Source organism: Gekko japonicus, unplaced genomic scaffold (assembly GCF_001447785.1).
Source record: "Gekko japonicus isolate JY-2015 unplaced genomic scaffold, Gekko_japonicus_V1.1 scaffold386, whole genome shotgun sequence".
NCBI lineage: Eukaryota > Metazoa > Chordata > Lepidosauria > Squamata > Gekkonidae > Gekko > Gekko japonicus.
Window position 1 is genome coordinate 139,488 of NW_015163100.1, and position 20,001 is coordinate 159,488.

The window sequence follows — 20,001 nt, forward strand, 5'->3', positions numbered from 1 at the left end:
CTTAACAAAGTGTGAGTGTGTGTGTGTGAACTGCATTTTCCCTTCCTGCAGGGAACTGGTTCGAATAGCAAAGTGGACTCTCTTTTCCCCAATGAAATGCAGGCATTTTCTGCCTTCCTCAGCACCCAGGGCTCCCCCGCAGGAGTGGCAGGGGCGGCATTCTGTCCTGGCATGCCCAAAGGAGGCAGCTTTTACTGCGGAATGCTTAGTTTTGTGGTTGCACAGCAGATTGTGAGATCGTTTACTGACCAGTGTCGTTTGGATGTAGGAGCGTGCGTGTGTGTGTTTGGGTTCTGGGCATGGCGGTTACCTTTCTGACGTCTACATTCAGGGTGTACCCACAAAATGAGAATTAGTTCCATTTTTAAAACAGAGCAGACAGTGGTTTAACTCATGCTCAGGAATTTCTGGGTCATCACAAGAGCCCTCCCTTTGGGAATGTTTTATGCAATGCAAACGTCTTCCCTTCCATAAAGGTAAAGGTAAAGGTTCCCTTGCTTGGAAGTCAGTCGAGTCCGACTCTAGGGTTGCGGTGCTCATCTCTGTTTCAAAGCCGAAGAGCCAGCGCTGTCCGAAGACGTTTCCGTGGTCATGTAGCCGGCATGACTCAACACCAAGGCGCACAGAACGCTGTTACCTTGCCACCGAAGTGGTACCTATTTATCTACTTGCAATTTCTTGCTTTCGAACTGCTAGGTTGGCAGGAGCTGGAACTAGAGATGGGAGCTCACTCCATCATGCGGCACCTGGGTCTCGAACTGCTGAACTACTGACCTTCCACAGCCTGCAGTTCAGCGTCTTAACCACTTGAGCCACCGCAGCTCCTCCCTTCCATAAGGGTGCCAAAAAAGAAAGTTCTCCCAAGTTTGGGCTAATTTTGTGGCGAATTGTTTTTGCTGTTGGGTTACCAATATTGTGCCTGTCTGAATAAGTGACGGGTTTCTTAACGATTTACAAATCGGGCCCGCTATGTAGAATTTCTCTCCCTCCCTCCCTTCCCCTCCTTCCCTTTCTGCCTTCGTTTTCAAATGAGAAGCCTTTCAAAACGGAACAGCGAATTGATCGCATTATTCCCACCCTCCTTTATGAAAAGTTGCCCTTGCAAAGCCAGATGTGAAATGTGGCTTTGGCAGATTACAGTCGGGGCTTTGGATGACTCCCCCCCCCTCCTTGCTCAGAGTTGTCTCCCCAAGGAGCTGAAATCTGCCTTCTCTCCGGCAGGAGGGGACCCGCGGTGCCTCGCAGTTGCCTGCTGCAGGACAGCAGCACAGACCGGAGATAATGCCGCTTGTGCGGGAAGGGAGCTTATGGGGAAATTTTTAATTACAAATGGGTACGTGAGACCGGGTTGCCTAGGAGATCAGCGATGTGCTGCTGCGCGTTTTACTACTAGCAAATCTGCCCGAATAGATGGCGATTAAAAGTTTATAGCTCACTGGTACCTGATTGGAAACCTAATGCAAAATGGGCCCCTGGCTCTCAACCCACAGGCCCGCCCCTCGCAAAGCCACTGGCGGGGGGGGGGGAGGATGCAGTTAGCCAGTCAGGGCCAGTGCCTTTGGACGCAGATCAGGATGGGAAGGTGGGATCATTTGCGGTGGGATCTGGCAGACGGATGGCTGTACTGCTGAGCTTTCTGGCCACTGCCAGAGCTTTCTGGCCACTGGAGGGGAATGGTTGGGTGGGGGTTGCTGGCTCCAGGCTGGGAAGCTCCTGGAGATTTGGAGGTGGAGCCTGGGGAGGGTTAGGGACCTCAGTGGGGTATAATTCCATAGAGTCCACCCTCCCAAGTGACCACTTTCTCCAGGGGAATGGGTCTCTGTGGTCTGGAAATGAGCTGTAATTCCAGGGGATTCCCAGGTCCCTTCCTAGAGCCTGGCCTATCTTCCGAGAACCATTCCTGGACAATTTCAGACAGTAGCTGTGTTGGTCTGCAGTAGAAGAGCCAGTCTGGTGTCGTGGTTAAGTGCGCGGACTCTGATCTGGGAGAACCGGGTTTGATGCCCCACTCCTCCACTTGCACCTGGCTGGATGACCTTGGGCAAGCCGTAGCTCTGATAAGAGCAGTCCTTGAAAAAGAGCCGTTTCTGTCAGAGCTCTCTCAGCCCCACCTACCTCTCAGGGTGTCTGTTGTGGGGAGGGGAAGAAGTTTGTAAGCCGCTCTGAGGCTGAGTGAAGGGCAGGTTATAAATCCAATTTCTTCTTCTTCTTCTAGAATAGCTAGATTTGAGTTCGGTAGCAGAGACGAACAAAAAATCGGGCGGGGGGGTGTTAATGAGCTTTCAAGAGTCAAAAATCTGACAAAAGGAGCTTTGTTTAACATAAGAAGCTCAGAAGAGCCCTGCTGGATGAGACGAGTGAGGGTCCATCTAGTCCAGCATCCTGTCTCACACAGGGGCCAGCCAGTCCCTCTGGAGGGCCAGCAACAGGGCACAGAAGCTGAGGCCTTCCCCTGATGTTGCCTCCTGGCACTGGAATTCAGAGGCTGACTGCCCCTGAATGTGGAGGTTCCCTTTAGTCACCATGGCTAGTAGTAGCCACTGATAGACCCCTCCTCCGTGAATCTGTCTAATCCCCTTTTAAAGTTCTCTGTGCCTGTGGCCGTCACGACCTCCTCTGGCAGTGAATTCCATACTTTAATCACTCTCCGTGTAAAGAAGTACTTCCCTTTGTCCATCCTGAACCTACTGCCCATCAGCTTCATTGGATGCCCCCAAGTGCAAGTATTTTGGGAGAGGGACAAAACGGTCCCTCCATGCTCAAAAGCTCAGCCCCCCCCCAAAAAAAATCTTGTTGGTCTCTAAGGTGCTACTGGACTCTAACCTAGCTGTTCTCCTGGACACCAGTTTGGTGTAGTGGTTAAATGTGCGGACTCTAATCTGGGAGAACCGGGTTTGATTCTCCACTCCTCCACTTGCACCTGCTGATGTGACCTTGGGTCAGCCACAAGCTTTGGCACAATGTCCATGAAAAAGAGCCGTTTCTGTCAGAGCTCTCTCAGCCCCACCCACCTCACAGGTTGTCTGTTGTGGGGAGGGGAAGGGAAAGGAGTTTGTAAGCCGCTCTGAGACTCCAAGTGAAGGGCGGGGTATAAATCCAATCTCCTCCTCCTCCTCCTCCTCCTCCTCCTCCTCCTCCTCCTCCTCATCCTCTTCCTCCTCCTCCTCCTCCTCTTCTTCTTCTTCTTCTTCTTCTTCTTGGTTTTTTTCAGACAACAAAATTTAGATGGGGCGGCGGAGGCAGAATGGGTTCTTGCACTTTGCCCTTGACGAATCCTTTGCAAGGGACGATCCTAGGGAAGCAATCTAGGGAGAGCCAGTTTGGTGTAGTGGTCAAGTGCGCGGACTCTAATCTGGGAGAAGTGGGTTTGATTCCCCACTCCTCCACTTGCAGCTGCTGGATGACCTTGGGCGAGCCATAGTTCTGTCAGAGCTGTTCTCTCAAGGACAGTTCTCGAAAGAGCTCTCTCAGCCCCACCTACCTCACAGGGTGTCTGTTGTGGGGAGGGGAAGGGGAAGGAGTTTGTCAGCCGCTCTCAGACTCCGAGTGAAGGGCGGGGTATAAATCCAGTCTCTACTTCTTCAGTCCTAAGCAGGTCTACTCAGAAGTTGGTCTCGTTTTATTCAATGGCGCTTACCCCCTGGGAAAGTGTTAGCAGGATTGCACCACATGTCTGTCCTTGATTGGGAGGGTCTGCTTTGCTGGTATTTTCATGGGGGCGATGTTGTGTCTGTCTGCAGTGTGTCAGATGCTGCGTGGCCAGCGTCTCACGGCCCTGTAACACCCGGATGGGGCCTGGCGAAGGAGACCCCGCTGTTCCTTCGCTTTGATTAAGAAATTGTTTATTCAGATTCTGATTTTTGACAAAGCAAATGGATTAATAAAGGGCTCATTTATGCAGACAGCATGGGCACGGGTGATTTTCTCCTGCTTAACACACCCCATCCGCCCGCCCGCCCCCCACGAAGCAGAACCTTCCCAGTGTTCCTTAAGTACTTTGATTCAGGTAATCATTTAATTGCAAATATAAACCAGCAGCGCAAACCCTTTGCATTTTTAACCAGTGCCAGGCGGAGATGATGGCGGGAGTGGGAATACGCCATGATGGAAATGCTTCTTTAAAATTTAAATTTTATGGCCTTTTCCTGCGCATTGCTGCTGGTGATCTTGGAGAGCACAGCTGGCCCGTTTACAACGCGTCCCACTAGAAAAATTAGCCCACATTTGTACTTTTGCTGCCTTCGCTTGCTCTTCACAGAGATGCTGATGTCCATACGCCGGGCCCGTGCTTGACTCTCCTCTAGAGCAAGGGCACAATCTGGCAGGAGCCGCTCCCGTGCCAGGCAAGGGAGGGAGAGTTGAACAAGTTCTCAGAATGCCGTGCAGTTCTTGTGCCATGCTCACTGCTCATTGATTCCACAGTGCAGGCGATCTGTGCCCTTTTGAGTTGTCCTCAGTGTGGCTTCTGCCCGGTTGCATTGCCTGGGGATCTGAACTCGGTGCTTCTCCCAGGCTGCCTTGAGAGGTCTCTGCTGGCGATCCACACGGGTCTCCGGGCCAGGTGTCAGGGAGCTGACATATAGGGTGGAGAAGGGGAGCAACCACTGCTTGTCATTTTAACTTTCATTTCTTACCGCCTGACAATACTGTGTTATCTATGTATTTCATGCGGCTGACCTTGAGTGCCTAGCTGTGACACATTCCCTGAGAACGATCCCGTTGCCGGGGCGTCTGGCGGGCTCCTCCTAATGCCTTGATTGGCTACGCGCCATCAGAGTACCCCTTTGAAGCCAGCATATCTCCCATCCCCGCGCCTTTTCCGTTAGTCTTAACACAGATCCTGGAATGTAGATGCTCTGCCAATACTGTACCAATAAACTCTACTTCTAAAGAAGAGAGTTGTTGGATCTGGTTGCTGCAGGAGTCTGACACCAGGCTCTGTAAGCAGCAGCAGGCTGCAGGACTCTCTCGTGAGGAACAGAGAACCGTAGCAATAGAGCACCGGAACTGCCTGTTTGGACCAGACCAGACCGGTGGAGCCAGCCTGACAGTCTTATTTATTTATTATTTTGATTTATACCCCGCCCTCCCCGCAAGCGGCCTCAGGGCAGCTTGGGGAGGTCACTAAATAGGACACAGTGAGTTGGTGGTCTTCCCCTGACATTGCCCTCCAATATCCAGCATTCAGGAGGTTCCACTGAGCTCTCACAGGCAGCAGACAAAGCAGCCTCAGTCCTCATGGACGGCTTCAAGAGGGAATTAGGTAAGCCTATGGAGCAGAGAGGTCCAGCACTGGGTATTAGCCACAAGGCATAGCATTCTGTGCGCTTTGGCGTTTAGTCATGCTGGCCACATGACCACGAAACGTCTTCGGACAGCGCTGGCTCTTTGGCTTGGAAACGGAGATGAGCACCGCAATCCTAGAGTCGGATTTGACCGGCTTTCGAGCAAGGGAAATCTTTACCTTTACTATAGATAGGAACTCTCGGTCTGGGGCAAGTGATGCTCTGTATTCTTGTTGCTTGGGGGGGGGCAACAGTGTCCTGGCCCCACTGCTGGACCTCCTGACGGCACCTGGTCTTTTTGACCACTGTGTGACAGAGTGTTGGACTGGAGGGGCCACTGGCCTGATCCAACATTGGCTACTCTGATGTTCTTGTGTTCTCACCAGGCCAGAATTTCCTGACCCCTCCCCGGCAAGCCTCCCCCCACTCTCACTTGGCTGCCCCTTACCCAGTCCGAGTCACCATCTTCTTGTAGCAGGACCACGTGAAGCCGCCAAAAGCTCCGGCCCCGCCAGACCATCCTTCACCATTTTTTGTTTTCAGTGTGAATCCTGGAAACATGATTCGCTGGCCTGGTAGCAACAGAGAGGACCTATCCACATTGCAACAGCAGTGCTGCGTGGGGGACTGTTTCACCGTGGCTTCATTCTGTGGCGCTACTCTGATGTTCAAAGGTTCCACCACTGTATCCTTGTCAACGAACTGTGTGGTTGGCCATGCCCATGTGGTAGTGAGCCTCCATACCTTAGAACACGGGTGTCAAACATGTGGCCCGGGGGCCAAATCAGGCCCCCGGAGGGCTTCCATCAGACCTGCAGTAGAACTGGCCATCTCCTGCTTCCACTTCTGCTGCTGCATCATAGCTTGCTTCGCCAGACTCTCTTAATCACTCAGCCATTTCATGTTTTAACCTGGGTCCTAGACTCAGAGCTCTGAATGAGATTTCTGTGGTGAATGTCAGTAAATCAAAAGTAGGTTTGCAACTTACAGAGCTAAGCATGCTTTTATTTTAAGTAAAAAAAAATCTTTGCGTTTGTGTCCTTTAAAAAGTTTATATCTCCGCTACCAGTTTGGTGTTAGCCAGTTTGGTGTTGAGAGCCAGTTTGGTGTAGTGGTTAAGTGTACAGACTCTAATCTGGAAGAACCGGGTTTGATTCCCCACTCCTCCACTTGCACCTGCTGATGTGACCTTGGGTCAGTCACAAGGTCTGGCACAGCTGTTCTTGAAAAAGAGCAGTCTGTGTCAGAGTTCTCTCAGCCCCGCCCACCTCACAGGGTGTCTGTTGTGGGGAGGGGAAGGGAAAGGAGTTTGTAAGCCGCTCTGAGACTCCGAGTGAAGGGTGGGGTATAAATCCAATCTCTTCTTCTTCTTCTGCTTCTTCTACCTGGCGCTACATTTTATGACATGCATGGCCTGGCCCAGCAAGGTCTCATTTATGTCAGATCCGGCCCTCATAACAAATGAGTTCGACACCACTGGCTTAGAATATCATCACTGGATCCTAGAACAAGGTTGCTGTACTTTAATGTCAGACTCCAGAGTTCTGCATGCTCATGTACCCGGTGAAAGGGCACGTGTGATCCAAGGCCACAGCTTTCGTGAGTCATACTAAAGTGGTCCTGACTGAGGCAAAGCCTGATCAATAGTGGCGCAAGGATTGGCCTGTGTTCCCTAGCACTTTTCTTGCCCATCACCAGTTCCTCCACTTTATTTCATCAAGGGCAGCAGGCTGAAAGGTCCGGTTATCCTGGAGAGCCAGGCACCACTTGAGTGTTAGGGGGGGGGGGGGGGGGGGGGGATGTCAAAGGTTGATTCTCACCGCTTTTGCAAGCTACCTGGGCTGCCTGCTAATAGAGAGGTAAAATCGAAGCATTGAAAATATGCATTTTATAATCACACGGATTTATTCCTTCAGAGAGTTTATTACAACCTTTTTATTTCCATGCGTGGCAAATGTAATCTTATCTGGCTGCGCCGGCTGGCCTAGCTCAGCCAGCTGAATCCGTTTTGTGGTGGAAAGCGATCAAATGCCAGCCCTTCCAGGGCACGCTGTGTCTGCATGTTAAAGTTGCTTGAACGCATTAAAGCGGCTGAAACGTGCATTAAAATATGGCACTGGGAGAATAGGATATCTGTGCAATTAGCCATCTGATGCTTTCAACAGCTGCTTGTAAGTTAGATCCGGTGCATCAACAAAAAGGATACCTTGGAGATTTTTTGCAGAAGAAAGGAGCTGGCGAGGAGGCTGCAGTGGAGCCCTCCCCCACCCCCGTCAAGGAAAAGGAGCAGCCTTCGAGTTTGGGAGTGTGCCCTCGTGTGTGTGCTGTAGGCGAGAAAGCCAGGAAGCCCTTTGAACTACTCTCCATTTTGTGCTCCCCACTCCCCCAGTTATCAAGCTGATACCACTGAACTGCCCACATGTTCCCCGGGCACTGGGGAGCACAGCTACCGACACGGCGAGTTCAGGAAGCAAAATCCTATTAAGATAACGTCACGGGCTTTCTGTTTTACTGTTTGCAAGCCAGCCGTGGTATCGTGAAATAGCACAACAGGGATGCGCCTGCTGCCAAGGAGCTGCGCTCCAGATAAGACGGGGCTGAGCCTGTGCCAGAGCTGGGGCTGAGGTGACAAGGAATTTGGAGCCCATCCAACCTTTGATTCACACAAGCAGGAGCTTGCTCTCGCAGACAGCAGGAGCTTGGCAATTCAGGCAGCTGCCACCTTTCCAGGGTAGTGAGGGTGGCATGAAAAAAAGGGTCACATCGCCGTGTTGGTTGCAGGGGAGGGAGAGAGAGAGAGCGCACATCCTCCAGACGTGTGCGTTTCCATGTATTTCCATTTATTTACATCCCGCTTTCCCCCCAAGTCGGGAGTTAAAGCCGCTTTTAAAACATCCTTCTCCCCTCCTCCAATTTTTTTACAACAACAGCCCTGTGAGGCAGGCCAGAATGAGAGTTTGCGACAAGTCCAAGATCACCCAGTGAGCTTCCATGGCAGAAGTGGGCATTCGAACCCAGCTTGCCCAAGGCCCTAGTCCGCCCCTCTATCCACTCCACCACACTGGGTCTCCAACGGGTGCGGTGTGGCCTGTGACGGCACCACAGGGGCAGCTGACTGTGGGCCACTTTTCTGCCAGCCCCGGCCCTGCTGTCCGGGAATTGTGCCAGGGAGGGCTGGATCCACAGCCTGGCCAGCCAGCCAGCCTCCCGTTCCGTCTCTGGTCATGCCTGGCAGGCGGGGTCAGAGAGGGCTGTTCTTGCTTGATGGGTCTGGGCTCGGCCGTGGTGTCCTGAGCCTTCTGCTTCTCCTGGAAAGCAGCCCATGAAGTCTGCAGGAAGACACAGGGACAGGTTCACAATCTCGCAGGGGTTCATCTGGTCAGGGTGGTGGTCTTGCTCATCACGCAGTAGTGTCCTGGGGCTAGCTGTTTTGGAGTTGGGCGTAAACCACAGAATACGAAGCCCTCTCTGTTTCCTCAGGTAACTCCAGGCTTGGAAGACAAAGAAGGGGAGCTCTTTGTGAAGGGGCCAACAGTGTTTCAGGAATACTGGAGCAGACCTAAGGAGACCAGAGACGCCTTTACTCCGGACGGCTGGTTTAAAACAGGTACTGTGTTTCGGGGTCTGTGAGAGAGCCTCCTGGAAGTTTTTGTTCATCTGGGATCGGTCAGTGGCTTCAGGCTGGAGGGGGGCCATCTGTCCCCGCCTGCTCAGCTGGAAACAGGAAACTAGGGTGCCTCTTTTGCCTGGCCTCAGCTTGGGCTACGGCTGCCAGTGCAGAGAAATTAACTTGCCCACCACGTTTTGTCTGCGCAGAGCCCTTGATGACTCTTACCCGATTTGTCTTCCCAACAACTCTGTCAAACTGGCTCAAGCCACATTCAGCAGGTGCTCCAGGTCGCTAGTCCACATTAAGCAGGGCTCCGCAGAGGTGACAAATTAATGCCCAGAATAAACCATCTAAGTTGAATGCGTGTCCAGCCGGGCCGGGGTTACAGGGGTCATTTCGTAGAAAAAGAGGTGCAGGAGCTCATTACCATAACTCATTAGCATAACTTATTTGCATATGCCACACCCCCTGACATCACCGGAAGTGTGTCAGAAGGCAACACCCACTGCTCAGGTTCCACTGGACTGTTTTGGATTGCTAGCTATGGGGGGGGGGGGCGCACAGATCTGTCCTCGCAGAGGGGGGAGAGCGTGTACCTGAATAAAACTTGGTCTTAAAGGTGCCACTGGACTGTTTTGGACCTGGGGGGCCAGGGGAGCTCTGCAACTTACCTGGCTGCTTCTTGCTCTGACTGAGGGCTGCTGGGAGCTGAGGGGTGGGCCTTGTTGCATGTGCCCGCCCCCTGGGCTCTTTACTGCCGGAGCTCCACTCCTGTGCGCTCCTGCAGGAAATGACCCCTGCGTGTATTTATTTAAAACATTAACATGCCGCCTCTTCAGAGATGTACTTTCTTCGTCTGGCCCTGGACATTCAGTCTTTGGATGGCAAAACAAGCTCGACTGTCTGGTTAGGTGGACGGGATGACCGACTCTGCCTCCCCCAGGTGTTTGCGCTGGGGTGTCGCCTCTCCATATGGCTTCCTGCCTGATCCAAGCCATTTGGCAAGGAAGAGAGCCACATTAGGAGAGTAGCTGAGAAACTGAGCGGCCAATGCAGATGTCCCTGGTTCGAATCTCAGCTTGCCCAGAACTGACTTGATGGCCTTATGGGAAAAGAGGTGCCGGAACCAGTGTTCCCTCTAAGCTGAGTTAGTGTGAGCCAGCTCACAGTTTTTTAGCCTCCGGCTCACACATTTTTGTCTCAGCTCAGGAAGGATGGCTCCAGAGCAAACTGACTGATGCAGTGGCCAAATCGCTCACTCACAACTTTAATGCCAGGAGCTCACAAAGTAGAATTCTTGCTCACAAGGCTCCATAGCATAGAGGGAGCATTGGCCGGAACTCTCAGGAGGGAAACGAAGTTTTCAATCTGTATTCTGAAAACTCATGAACTTCTTAACACTTTTAAAAGAATTTTGTCAAAGAGGTTCCGGAACCCCCTTCCGGCATATTCCCCCAGAAAAAAAGCCCTGGTTCAGTGTTTTGCTTTTTCCATCTGAAACCCTGTAGCAGGATAACAAGTGAATGCTTTAGGAGCTTTGAGGTGTGATGTACATGCAAGATGATGTTGGGGTGAAGAGTCAAATGCTCCAAGTTGACTTTTTGGCGCGCTCTTAGTGACCTTTTTATGTATGTTCTGACTTTTATTTTTAATTCAGCGAAAACACACACCCTGCACTTGGGCAAGCTTTGTGACTGGCACAGCCCTTGGGCAAGGGGCACGATTTGGCAGCTCGATAGCAGCGGGTGATGCAGAGATGGGGATCATCAGGATATTTTTAAAAGTTTTTTTTTTGGGGGGGGGTGGGATTGACCCTCCTGATGAGTATTTCAGATGCAAAGGAATAGCATGCATTAATTATTGTAAAGAGATGTCTTTAGGAGAAAATGATTTTGAAATCCAGTTTAATTTCATTGTAATGCACTGCAAACAGGAAGAGGGAGTATGTGTGTTTAATTGGCTCTCGGGGGTACGGCCTGGAAGATGGCATGCCTTTGTCACAGACCATTAGCGATACAGACTGCATAATGAGAAACTACAATCAGCTCACAGCTGCTGGCTCCTACGGGGAGAGAATGATATTAAATGGAAATCAGTATAAATTAAACTTAACCCTTTCACGGACCAAATTTAACTTCCAAGCTAGAAATGCTAGGGGGAGGCGGCGGGGGTGGGTGCAAATTAGAGGCAAGCTCCGTCGCCGGCATTCTCGCTTCATCCTTTCTCTCGTTTGAAAGTGACTGGGGCTGTGGAGGTGTTCGAATCATTTTTCTCTCCGGTTCCCCTCGGCTCCAGTTCCCCTCTTCTGGATCCTTTGCACCTAATTTTGTAGACAGTGTACACAGGAGCTGCCTTGTTAGCGACTCTGCTCGGCACACGTGCCAATCCAGATGAGGCTGGTTCTGCCGTTGCAGAGGCCCGGGGGTTCCCCAAAGCTCACAGTTTCAGGCTATGATGCTCTCGAACCGACCTCTGCAGCAGTTAAGGCTCTAGGTTATTTTTAAAATTTTGGGGGTGGGTGCTGAGGTGCTCAGGACATGGGTTTCTCCGTTTGCGCTTCGCCGTCAGATGCACGGAACGCGCCTGGCTCGCACTGTGCGTGACCCGGTGGGCCAGGCTCTCTCCGTACTTCCGATGCATCCCAGGGAGATGCCGACTCATCAGGCTTTTATGTGGAGTAGCAAAATGGCTGTTACTAAGTGAGTGCTAGAGAATGCATGTGAATGAGTTAAACAGAGTTAATTACTGGCAGAGCAAGCCGGAAGAATGCAAATGAGAGAGAGAGGCTGTAGGTGTAGCAAGGGCGTGTGCAGAGAACGTGCTGCTGGGAAACGGATCTCCAAACCTTGCGTGCTGCAGGACGAGAGCCTTCAGTGAGCAAGTGGGCGGGCTGCCGGAAATCCCTGACCGCTGGTCCTGAGTGGCAAAAGTGTTTTAAGTACATCTCATGCACGACCCAGCCAAGGGTCTGTTCCAGACAGAACGTTGTTAAAGAGGGACCTTCAACACCGGCACCTCTCCCCCAGCTCTTGTGACTAGACCAGAACGGGATGCAGATGGTGGACTCTTGAGGTGCTGAATGCAGGCTCGTGGCCAGGATTTATTTAGTCAGGGGGCATTTAAATTTCTTAGGGGGCACTGGCCAGTTCAGTGTCGTGGTTAAGTGCGCGGACTCTCATCTGGGAGAACCGGGTTTGATTCCCCACTCCTCCACTTGCCACCTGCTGGATGACCTTGGGCAAGCCATAGTTCTGACAAGAGCTGTCCTTGAAAAAGAGCCGTTTCTCTCAAAGCTCTCTCAGTCCCACCTACCTCACAGGGTGTCTGTTGTGGGGAGGGGAAGGGAAAGGAGTTTGTCAGCTGCCCTGAGACTCTTTTGGGTAGTGAAGGGTGGGGCATAAATCCAATCTCCTCCTCCTCTGCTTCTCCTCCTCCTCCTCCTTTTTCTTCTTCTTCTTCTTCTTCTTCTGATCAAATGAAAGGAATACCCAGCTCCTTCCCTGCATCCGTCACCACTTGGGGGCCCTGGGCTGGATGGGAAGTTGGGGGGGCCTGTCAGTAAGTCGGGGAGGCTAGCCCCGAGATGCCCCACTGTAGCTACAGGCCTGGCTGAATGCTTTGTCAGCCCACCAGACTGCTGTGTTGGTTAGCAGGCTGATGCTCCCGGCTTGAAGGCCGTGCCACCGAAGACCAGCAGGGTGGGCGCAACAAAGGCTTCTGGGTCTTTCTTGGCCTTCGATGGCTCTGAGCGGTGTGCTGGTTTGCCCTGTTTCCAGCCCTAGAAGCAAGAAGAGCCAGGGTCCAGGCCAGAGCCCCCAAAAGCACCTGGTGACCCAGTTGTGTCCCTCAGACTGTAAGTGGTGCCCTCCCCTTGTCTTGCGACGGTCCCCGTGTCCTGAGGCCGCCGGCAGGATGTTCTTCAAGGACATGTGGAAGGGAGCAGGCGCTCGGCTGGGGCAGGAGCACACCGGGAGCAAAGTGAGCCTGGGGCGGGCACACGGCTCTGGCGCTCTTGACTCCGAGCCATAATTTAGCATTCTGCTGATTGCTAACGACACTCCTGGAAAGCAGCAGGTCAGCAAATGAAGAATAATTGCCCGCAGCAAAAGCGCACGGCAGTGCTAACACGCTGCTGCTGCTGCTTCTCGTGACGGAGGGAGCAGCAGCCCAGACGTCTAGGGCAGGTCAAGGAGCCGGAGAGTGCCCAGAGGTGGGGCAGACGCCCAAAGGGCAGGGGAGTCTGCACAGCCGTCTCTAGCTCGTCTCACAACCGCGAATGCCAACAGAATCAAGACGGAAGCCGCAGTCCTTTAATTGCCCGCTTTGCATGACGCGGAACTGCCTTTTCTGCATCTTGCCAAGCCATCCAGCACTGCACAGCTAAAAGCTGGCCTCGCCTGCCCGTGTGCATGCCCCTCCTGGCCATCGGCTGAGCCGCTGTGTCGTCACAGGCATTCCGTAACACTCAAACAGTGTCTTCCCCCAAGGGACATCCAGAGAGCCCCTCCAACACGTTATTTCGCTGTAATCTTTTGGGTAACCCATGTTGAGGAGCAGAGCAGGATAGAAATGTTTTAGACAAATGAAAACCTTACCACAGCCCTGCAAGGGAGACTAGCATTACAATCCGCCTATGGCCAATGGAGGACTTTGTGCACCAGGGCTCTGAAGTATACGTGGAAGGCTGCTTCTGTCGTGACAAAAGAACTGCAGAGCGTTAGAGGCTGCTTACGAGTGAGTGACATGTCTGTGGTGCAAACATGCACAGGGGGTGCCATCTGCCGGAAACGTCTCTTGTTCAAGCCCCGTCGGAGAGAATGCAAGCATATAGTGCAGCCTGACCAACATGCCTGGCCTCCGCCTTGAGTCTGTGCAGACGTACGTCCCTCCACTGTTCAAAAGGGCTATTCCGTCCCCTCCCCTTTGAGTCAAAGCGCACTGGAGCATGAATGGCAGGATCAGAGAGCGACCTCTCCCCAAGGGAAGACCAGCTTCCTCTTCAGATGTCGCCCACACATCCAGGCGACCAGAACCTGGAGTATTTGGGGAGATTTATTTTCAATTACAGGTTGAGGCAGAGACGTGAAATAGCGCCGGCTTACAGAGCGGGGCATAAATCCTGCGAGCAAATCCATGTATATCAGCTCCATATAATAAGACTTTATTGATTGCTGTATTGTATCTGTCAGAATAAAACTCCCTTAATGCCTGCATCAGGGTCGAGAAGATAGAGGGCCCCGGCTGGTACCGGAATCTGATTCAGAAATCAATGCTCTTTGATTAATATGTCGTTAAGAAAGTGAGAGTTATTTAACTTGTTTGATGCGGGCTTTAAAACGGTGACTCGTTTTCTGTTAAGCTCCCCCGCTTTCGAGTGGTGCAGAAGCACAAGTGGAATCAATGCTGTTCTTTTCGCGTGTCACCAAATCCTGCTTTTTAAGCCAGGAGAGCTTTGGGGCAGAGTCTTTCACGGGGGCCCGAACCCCTGCCTTTTGCATAGATTTTGTCTAGGTCAGAAACAGGGCTGAAAATATTCCAGGCCTCCATGAGCACGTTGTGCAGACGTAGGAATGAATGCTTCAGTATTTGGAGAAACTTAGGTTGTTGTTTTTTTAAAAAAAGCATTTTGCTGAGAGCTGTGTAAACATTGACCTTCTATTTACACACACATACACACACACGCCGCATTTTGCTGTTCATACCCCCCCCCTGTGGTCTTGGATGTCTCAGCTTTTTAGGAACTGTTTGCACACCCACCTACTGACAATTTCTTTTTTCTGAGGGAATGTCAGTAGCATAGAAGGAGGGTTTCAGATAATTGGCTGCACCACTGAAACCTGCTGGATCAACTGCATCTTCCACTTCCTCCTGAACTATGGTTGCCAACCTCCCAGTAATACCTACACATATTCTGGAATTTTAACGAATCGCCAGGCTACAGAGATCAGTTCTGCTGGAGGAAATGGCTGCTTTGGAGGGTGGACTCTCTGGCATTGTGTGCCGCTGAGGTCCTTCCCCTCCCCAAATTGCACCGTCCCTAGGCTCTGCCCCCAAATCTCCAGGAACGTTCTAACCTGGAGTTGGCAACTGTATCCTGAACGCATTGCCTCACCAGTCTCAGCAGGGAGAGGTTGTATGAAAAGGATTTCCAGCCCTTGGAGAGCACAAAGGGACCCTCTAGAAGCAGGATGGGTTATGCAAATTAGCAGGGCTATTTTTGGGCAGGAACGCACAGGCTGGCTCCCGAGTTGGCCACGCCCAGCAGGAACTCATTAGCATAATAGGCCACACCCAACAACAGAAACGCATTAGGACTGGCTACGTTAGGGGTGTGTGGCCTAACATGCAAAGTAGGTCCCGCTACAAAAAAAGCCTTGGGTTTTGACAACAAACAAGGTAAACAGAATAAGAAGCAAAAGGTGGGTGTGGCTGGATGGCCACACTTCTGCAAACATGGGGTGTGTGGCCTAATATGCTAATGAGCTGTGCTGTCAGGGGTCTAATGAATTTCTGCTGTTGGGTGTGGCCTATTATGCTAATGAGTTCCTGCTGGGCTTTTTCTACAAAAAGAGCCCTGCAAATTAGCTCATCTGCATATTGTGCATAATTTACTCTTGCAAAGAATTAGCTCTACTACGATGTAAAATTTGTTTTGTTTTTAGTGCTGCGGCTACAGACCCCTTTAAACCCCCCACAGCTGGGGGCTCCTTGAAGCCCACCGACCACACAGAAGGCCGTTCAGCCCTTTCCCTTGAGCTTGGCAGTCAGGCAGCACAGAGGGAGTTAAACAGCTGGCACACTGCAGTGCCCACGCTGGGAGCTGGCAGTGGGTTTCTCTTGCATGTCCCCATTCCCCAGGCAGGCGTTTGTTTCCACTTGTGGGCGTTCACACCCACACCTGAGGTGGAACCCGCTTCCCCCTGCTCAACAAAGATATATATCTATAGACATGCATCTAATTAGAATCCTGGCATGCAATTCCCCCCCCCCTCCTTTGTTTACTTTGTCTCTTCTAGTCATAAATTCAATTAATACCCTTTTTTTTTGGTTTAGAATTATTGCTTAATTATGATCTCTGGCAAATGTTGCCTCTGACTCATGGAACAGACAGGCTTCCCTTGGGAGGTTCAAGGGCAGGTGACTTCTTGTAGCAAACCAGATCCCAGTCTCACTGGATCCCAGGAGCTCAGCAGGGTGCCCCCCGGTTAGTCCTTGGATAGGAGACCGCCAAGGAGGTCCGGGGTCGCTGTGCAGAGGCAGGCAGTGGCAAACTACCTCTCAACGTCTCTTGCCTTGGAAACCCCACCATTCGTCGGCTGCGACTCGACAGCCGCTTCCAGCACCATCAGAGACGAAGACCTGGCGTATTGGGTCGCCCTGGCGTGGTCCACTGGTTGAGTTGGACGGGGCTCAGCTGGCCTTGAACTATTTATTTTCGTACAAAATGGACATCCCTCCTTTTTTTAAAAAAAAATTATTATTAAAATCTCCACCATAACTGTACACCCGTATCCTACAAAACTCAACGTGTACATCCCTCCTATTAGCCCCCTCAGGACCACCGAAGCATCCAGCCATTAAAAACAAAAGATTATAAAAATACATCCAGTTAAAAGCAAAGCTGAAAGACATTTACAAAACACAAGACTATTCAAACATAAGAAGAAGAGATTGGATTTATACCCCGCCCTTCACTCTGAGTCTCAGAGCGGCCTACAAACTCCTTTCCCTTCCCCTCCTGCCCACAACAGACACCCTGGAAGGGAGGTGGGGCTGAGAGAGTTCTGACGGAAACTGTTCTTTTTCAAGGACAGCTCTTGTCAGAACTATGGCTTGCCCAAGGTCATCCAGCAGGTGCGAGTGGAGGAGTGGGGGGATCAAACCCGGTTCTCCCAGATTAGAGTCCCTGCACTTCACCACGACACCAAATCTCTCCTCAAAGAGATTGAGGAGGTGGGAAAATCAGGCACCTGCCTAAAGGACGCCCACGGTCCTGGGCATCTGCTTCAAAGGGGCACAGATCTGCATGCCCACCTCGTGCCATCAAGTTGCAGCTGACCTATGGTGACCTCGTAGGGTTTTCAAGGCAAGAGACATTCGGAGGTGGTTATCAGAACTACGGCTTGCCCAAGGTCATCCAGCCAGGTGCGAGAGGAGGAGTGGGGCATCAAACCCGGTTCTCCCAGATTAGAGTCCGCGCACTTCACCAGGACACCAAACTGGCAGGAAGGGAGGGGTCATTGAGGGAACACCAGACAAAACAGGAAAAGTCTTACTTGCTGATGGAAGATGGTGATGGGGGGGGGAGAAATCGGCTTCGGCTGGGAGGGCGGAGTAAAATTTTGAATGAATAAATAAATAAATGTCCCTGGGGAGCGAATTCCATCATTTTGGTACCAGGAGGCCAGCGCAGGTTGCCACCCGTCAAACTCCAGGAAGTGGAGGCAGCCAGAGCTGGTCCTCAGAAGGGGAGGAGGCAGTCCGGGAAGGTGTGCTGGTCCCCGACCGTGCGGAGCTTTAAAGGTCTGCCTTGTACTGGGACCAGCATAGATGGGCCAAGACTGAAGTCAGACTCTCTCCACGACCCACTCCAGTCAACCTCCCGGCTCCCGCTTTCCCAACCTGGAACTCTTGGTGGCCCTGGGCAAGATGTTCTTTCTCAGTTGATCCTTGTTGGCAAACAGGATACATAACCTCCTGTCCCACAGCGACTGGCCATCCAGCCTAGGAACTCAGCCTGGTTTCCGGTTTGACCTTTGACCTGCTCTTAGCGACCCTGCGAGTCTGTCTCGTTTATTTATTTACATCCCATCTTTGACCCCATAGGAACCCAAAGTGGCTTAATCCATCTCCTCGCCTCCGTTTTATCCTCACAACAACCCTGTGAGGTAGGTTAGACTGATCATGTGCCTGGCCCAAGGTCAGCCAGCCAGCTTCCATGGCACGAGTGCGGATTCAGAACTGGATTTCCCAGATACTAGCCTGACATTCTTAACCACTATATCACACTGGGTCCTAATGGCATAGAAAGGAATCTCTCCTCACCCCCCCCCCACTTCTGCTGTGCTCTGCATAGGCCCAAAAGGATGCAGTGGTGCCTTCAGGTTTGGACTCGGAGGCGCATCTGGTGCCCTGGTTCACAGGGGTCCCAAACGTAAGCTGTAACTTTGCATTTGATGAGTATATTACCATCTAAAGGGGGCTGGGCATAAAACCCTTTGAGACTCTAGTCCAGAATTATTTAACGGCACCACTGAAAGGATCATCTCTCTGTAAGGGAACAAACATTCCACAGTGCTGAAAAGTCTAGGGTTCTCTGTTGCTTCTAGGATTTGGATGCCTAGTTTGTATTCTTTAGGCCTTTCTATTCCTATCTAGGCTCTCTAAGAGTGGACTCTAATCTGGGAGAACCGGGTTTGAGTCCCCACTCCTCCACTCACAGCTGCTGGATGACCTTGGGCAAGCCATCGTTCTGTCAGAGCTGTTCTCTCAAGGACAGTTCTGAGAAGAGCTCTCTCAGCTCCACCTCCCTCACAGGAGGGTGTCTGTTGCGGGGAGGGGAAGGGAAAGGAGTTTGTAAGCCGCTCTGAGACTCCAAGTGAAGGGCGGGGTATAAATCCAATCTCTTCTTCTTCTTCTTAGACTGGTCACTTTTTCTTATCCTACCTTATCTTAGAAAGAGATTATTGCATGAATGTCAGGAATGGCCAAATGAAAATAAGAATGTGATCAGTCTCCAGCTCAAAAGGTGTTTCTGTGGATTTATTAGATGTGGAACATTCCTTGAGGCAAGCTGTATTTCTAAATATTTTTAAACAGCTTCTCATTGGTCCCCAAATAATGCCGTGGGCCTGATGCCTCCAATCCAAAACACTAGTGACTTGAGTTCTCTCTTACACGGGACTCTGTGTAACATCCAATTTCATTCCACCTCTTACTGAAGGAGAGGAGAGAGAGAATGTGAGCATTAATTAGCCAGCTTGTCCTGGACTTGGTATTCCTTGAGTGCCTAACCTGGCCAGAGGTTCTCACTGCCTTCAGACCACAGCTACATCACTACTACTAAATGTGCTTTATATGGTGTAGTCACAAACTAACATTGGTTACATGGGAAACATGTGACTTCCTGTGAGCAACACAAACAAACACTTAACCCCAGATGTAATACCCAACACCCCCCTCTAATCCAAGGCCAAGAGGCTGTGCTAGAAACCACCCTTTCTTTAACTAGCTACTTGTTCAGCCCAGTGATAAGAGGGGTATCAAAAGAAGCCAAATGCCTTCTAACTTCTGGTGGCTCCGGATTCGTTGGGGACCGATCGCCCCCGGCCCTTTGCTGTCAACAGCAGCCTCCCCGTGGGCTTCACTCGAGACCATTGAGCGCGTATTTACTCGGAAGGAATGACATCGTGACAGACGCGGGGGGAGGAGGGGGGGCCTGTCTGTTTAAACAAAGGCTTGCCTGGAAATCCTTTGCTCCTCATCCTCACCACTGCCGCGCTCTGCCCGTCCACCCATCGCTACCTTGCTGGATTATTTAATAATCTTGTTCACAAGAGACTCCGGAAGGTCGCTGCGCGGGGAGAAAGAGTGATTGCTTGCTTTAGCGAGACGTGTAATTGATCCCACAGCCGTTCTGCAAAGGGCAGGAGCTGAGCAAAGGGGTTTTAACTCCGGAATCTTAGTTATTGCAATCACTTTTTGCCAAGGCGCGGCCTCTCAGGCTGCAGAGGGGCAGGCTCCTTTTCACCATCTGCGGGGAAGTCTATAAATACTGAGACGCTAACGGGAGAGGAAGGGCTGGTGCTCTCCCTCTGTCTGCTCTGGATTCTCTTTGGGGCAGAGGTCCCTGTGGCATCTTCCACCCCCGAAGCAGCACGACGCCCATCCCCGGGCCTTCCTTGGCCTGCCCCAGTTCACTCTCCTCACCTGTACGTTACTGTGGATCAGCAGTGGTTCTCCTTGTGGCAGATTATCTCATTCGTATCTGATTTAGGGATCTGCCCCATTCAGCCTTTTGACACGCAGCATTTCTTATTCATCTATTTATTTGCTTGCTTGATTCATTTTTACTGCACCTTTCTGCCCAACTGGGACCCAGGGTGG

General features: G+C 51.5%; 1 protein-coding gene across 1 annotated transcript in view; it reads left to right on the forward strand.

The window, feature by feature from the left end:
- The window catches only part of ACSF3 (acyl-CoA synthetase family member 3), an 84,075-nt gene that overhangs the window by 44,281 nt on the left and 19,793 nt on the right, over positions 1-20,001 (forward strand). Inside the window, exon 7 of the mRNA XM_015406729.1 lies at positions 8,766-8,892. Coding sequence (XP_015262215.1) covers positions 8,766-8,892 — 127 coding nt within the window. The remainder of the gene's footprint in view (positions 1-8,765; positions 8,893-20,001) is intronic.